The 1,582-nt window shown below is 41.2% G+C and overlaps 1 protein-coding gene across 1 annotated transcript; it reads left to right on the forward strand.

The window, feature by feature from the left end:
- Positions 1 to 297: 297 nt before the first annotated feature.
- LOC109592539 (pollen-specific leucine-rich repeat extensin-like protein 1) lies at positions 298 to 1,570 on the forward strand. Its single transcript, XM_020007965.1, has 4 exons — positions 298 to 504; positions 687 to 806; positions 970 to 1,047; positions 1,268 to 1,570. The coding sequence occupies exons 2-4, from the start codon at positions 692 to 694 to the stop codon at positions 1,363 to 1,365; spliced, it is 291 nt and encodes a 96-aa protein (XP_019863524.1). The 5' UTR covers positions 298 to 504; positions 687 to 691; the 3' UTR covers positions 1,366 to 1,570.
- The last annotated feature ends 12 nt before the right edge of the window (positions 1,571 to 1,582 follow it).

Raw genomic sequence — 1,582 nt, forward strand, 5'->3', positions numbered from 1 at the left:
AACTGATCTGTTATTTGTGGTTTTCTTTGAGTATTAGTATTAAATTGGCTTGAAAGCATTTCAACTATTGTATATGTGAATCTACCATGTCCTCATATGTATGTATATGTATATTTGAGAGTGTGAGAAAGGGGGTCCCTCCTTTTGACCACAGCTGATTGAGGTGGAAAAGAAATGACAATAGCCACTTAAACATGTGTAGGATACATCCCTGTCTAAAGGTGGTGTTATGGCCATGGGTACATAACTTCCCGAGATAAGTGGTCGAGGGTGTAGCCCGAGACCACTTCTCTTCGAGACCACTTCTCTTCGAGACCACTTATCTCGAGACCGGACCACTTATCTCAAGACCGGACCACTTATCTCGAGACCGGACCACTTATCTCAAGACCGGACCACTTATCTCAAGACCAGACCACTTATCTTGGGACCACTTCTTTCGAGACCACTTATCTTGAAGGAGTTATGTACCCATAACCCCCTCCAGACAGGACTTATGCTATGGTAAAGTATTGCAGTATTGTTCTTGTGTAAACTGTGAAAACCCATACTGTCTGCTGGGTGGCTACATAGATATTAGAGCTAAATATCTATAGATATTATATATATATATATCTATATATATATATATTATATATGTGCTAATAGACCCTCCCTCTCTCTCTTTGACTCTTCCCTCTTCCTAGCCATTATGCCAGTCCTGGTCCCTAACAGGCCGACTCAGCAACCCCTCTACCATGAACCACAATCAACTGGCCTCCCTCAGAACATTGACTGTCCTCTTTCATCTGACCCTCTACCAGCAGGTGCTTATTTAGAACCCTCCCTCTCTCTTTTAACATTTATGGCCTCTCTCCTTTCTTTCTTTCACTTTCCTCCTACTCTCTCTCTCCCTTCCTCTCTTTTAATCTTTATCTAATGCTCTTCCCTTTTTCCTTCTCATTTTCCCTCTCTCTCTCTCTCTTCCAGAGGAGACTCCTCCACCTGCTTACAGTGAAGTTCCCCCAGTTGATAGTCCAGCTGATCCTCAGAGTGTCTACTCTGGTGGTAAGTGTATAAAACTACTAATTATTTACAAGTGTAGTATCACTAATCAAGCAATGTACACGTATATATTAGTATATGTAAATGTGTAATTGAATATACTACTGCATGTCTACATGTATGTTTTCCTTGCCTGTGTTTCTAATTTGTGTAGAGTAGCTTCCTATCCAGTCTTGTTTGTATTCTGTTCCTTTACTCTCTTCTCTTCCTTCTTTCTCTATAGTTGGCTCTCCTATCATGTCTCCATTATCAGCTGCTTCCAACACTTCAGTTAATCCAATTGGATCACCGGCTCAGTCAGGTGAGGCTGGCACAGAGTAGTGGGAGGAGACAAAGAATTCTTTCATTATGAACCTGCATATTTCGTATACCTTTATCATTATTAAATAATTACCTGTAATCCCTCCCACCTATACTGGTATGTACAAGGTCTTGCATGAAGATATTCACCTCTTGGCTTCTCGTTTAAATTATCATGTCTCCTACATCTACCCCTCCATTGCATGCCTACTTAACCTCTCCTTCTCTCCCTTTCCCT

This window comes from Amphimedon queenslandica, unplaced genomic scaffold (assembly GCF_000090795.2).
Source record: "Amphimedon queenslandica unplaced genomic scaffold, v1.1 AMPQUscaffold_4821_Cont23202, whole genome shotgun sequence".
NCBI classification, from domain to species: domain Eukaryota; kingdom Metazoa; phylum Porifera; class Demospongiae; order Haplosclerida; family Niphatidae; genus Amphimedon; species Amphimedon queenslandica.